This window comes from Lathyrus oleraceus, chromosome 7, assembly GCF_024323335.1.
Source record: "Lathyrus oleraceus cultivar Zhongwan6 chromosome 7, CAAS_Psat_ZW6_1.0, whole genome shotgun sequence".
Taxonomy (NCBI): Eukaryota; Viridiplantae; Streptophyta; class Magnoliopsida; order Fabales; family Fabaceae; genus Lathyrus; species Lathyrus oleraceus.
In genome coordinates, this window is record NC_066585.1 from 68815729 (window position 1) to 68817793 (window position 2065).

Sequence of the window (2065 nt, forward strand, 5' to 3'; positions counted from 1 at the left end):
TCTTTTCCATGTGTAGGAGAAATTACAAACTGCAATTCAAGACTTTTTTTTTAAAAAGTCTTTGGAAAAGAATATTTTGGATGTGTTTGTTGTATGGGACTTGGAGTAACCTCATTTAAAAATGAAGTATCTTGAGAAAGTCTACGAAGATGAAGAAAAACCACGAGCAGTTCGTTGAGTAGTTGCAACGCATTGTTATTGAGCTTGTTGAGATTGTTGAGTAGGTTGTTGGGAAACCATTGTTGACAAAGAACAAAGATTTTAAGGTTACCGGAAGTTTTTAGCTTAAAGAGAGAAAATGTAGGTTGTGGATGTAGCGAAAGTGTATGAAATGAGTTTGAATAGAGGTTTTGCAATCATGAAAAAAATTTGAATATTGCAAAAAAAAAATGACAAGGGGGTAAAATGTGAAGATTTTACCTAATCCCAAAATTTTATCACCCAACATGTCACATCAGCAGATCAAGAACGGTTCAGTTTTCTAAGACAGTTGTCTTAAAACTGTTCCACTAATCGAGACTGATTGACAGCTATTAAATGCAAAAACTATTTCGTATCCAAAAGACAAATTTTTTAACCAAACAAATTCTGACTGGATACTTCTGAACTTATGAAACCTTCTCACTTCAGAAGACTCACACGTTCAGAACCAAAAATAAATCTCAGAGTCTCATTTGACCATTCTTGAAGTATAACATTTTGAGAAAAACATATTTTTCATTCTGGACATAAGTCCATTTTTAAGTTTTTCAGAATGAAAATGAATCTATCTTCAGCAAGGGGTTTTGTAAAGATATCAGCCCATTGATGGTTTGTATCAATAAATTTTCAAAATTTAAATTCTCTTCTGAACATAATCACGTATAAAGTGATGTTTTATCTCAATATATTTTGCACTAAAATGCAAAATGGGATTCTTAGATAAACAAATAACATAAGTATTATCACAGAGTATATGGATGTTTCTCTCATATATCTGAGAATCTTCTAGCTGACTTTTCATCTAGAGCATCTGAGTGTTGCATCTAGAAGCTGCAATGTATTCAACTTCAGCAGTTGATAGTGCTATTATTGATTGCCTTTTTCCAGACCATGAGATAAGGTTGTCTCCCAGAAACTGACAGCTTCCAGAAGTGCTTTTCCTCTCAAGTATATCTCCAACATAATCAGCATCACAATAATCCACTAGCTTGTAGTCTTTCGATTTTCTATAACACAAGCCAAGGTTAATCATACCTCTAAGATACCTGAAGATCCTCTTAATAGTTGCTAAGTGGGATTCTCTAGGATCTGATTGGAAGCGAGCACGCAAACATACACCAAACAAAATCTCAGGTCTAAAAGCAGTCAAGTATAAGAGAGAGTCAATCATACATTTGTATACCTTCTGTTCTACCTTAACACTTACCCCATCCTTCTCAAGGATACATGTAGGATGCATATGAGTCTTTGATATCTTGCATTATGACATGTTAAACTTCTTTAGAAGTTCCTTGGTGTACTTGCTTTGATGGATGGATGTTCCATCTAGACTTTGACTAATCTGTATCCTCAGAAAAAACTTGAGTTCTACCATCACACTCATCTCAACTTTTGTCTGCATAGACTTAGAAAATTCATTGCACAAAGTAGCATTATACTAACCAAATATGATATCATCAACGTAAATTTGAACAACAAGGATATCATTTTTGAATGATTTATAGAATAAAGTTATATCAACCTTTCCTCTGGTGAAATCATTTACTAACAAAAAATTTCTTAGTCTTTCATATCATACTCTAGGAGCTTGTTTCAGACCATATAATAATTTCTTAAGTTTGAAAATAAAATCTGGACTTTTTTAGTTTTCGCAGAGTCTTCATAGTTTTCAAAACCAGGGGGTTACATACATTTCTTCAGTAGTTTAACCTTATAGAAATATAGTCTTAACATCCATTTGATATAAGATAATGTTATGATTGACATCAAAGGAATCTAAGAGACGAATAGACTCTAACCTTGCAAACGATGCAAAGGTTTATGTATAATCAAACCCCTATTGCTGACTATAACCTTGTGCAAC

The 2065-nt window shown here is 33.1% G+C and overlaps 1 protein-coding gene across 1 annotated transcript; it reads right to left on the minus strand.

Annotated features, from left to right (window-relative positions):
* Positions 1–1003: 1003 nt before the first annotated feature.
* Positions 1004–1441, minus strand: LOC127102070 (secreted RxLR effector protein 161-like). Its single transcript, XM_051039486.1, has one exon. The coding sequence runs from the start codon at positions 1439–1441 to the stop codon at positions 1004–1006; it is 438 nt and encodes a 145-aa protein (XP_050895443.1).
* Between the last annotated feature and the right edge of the window lie 624 nt (positions 1442–2065).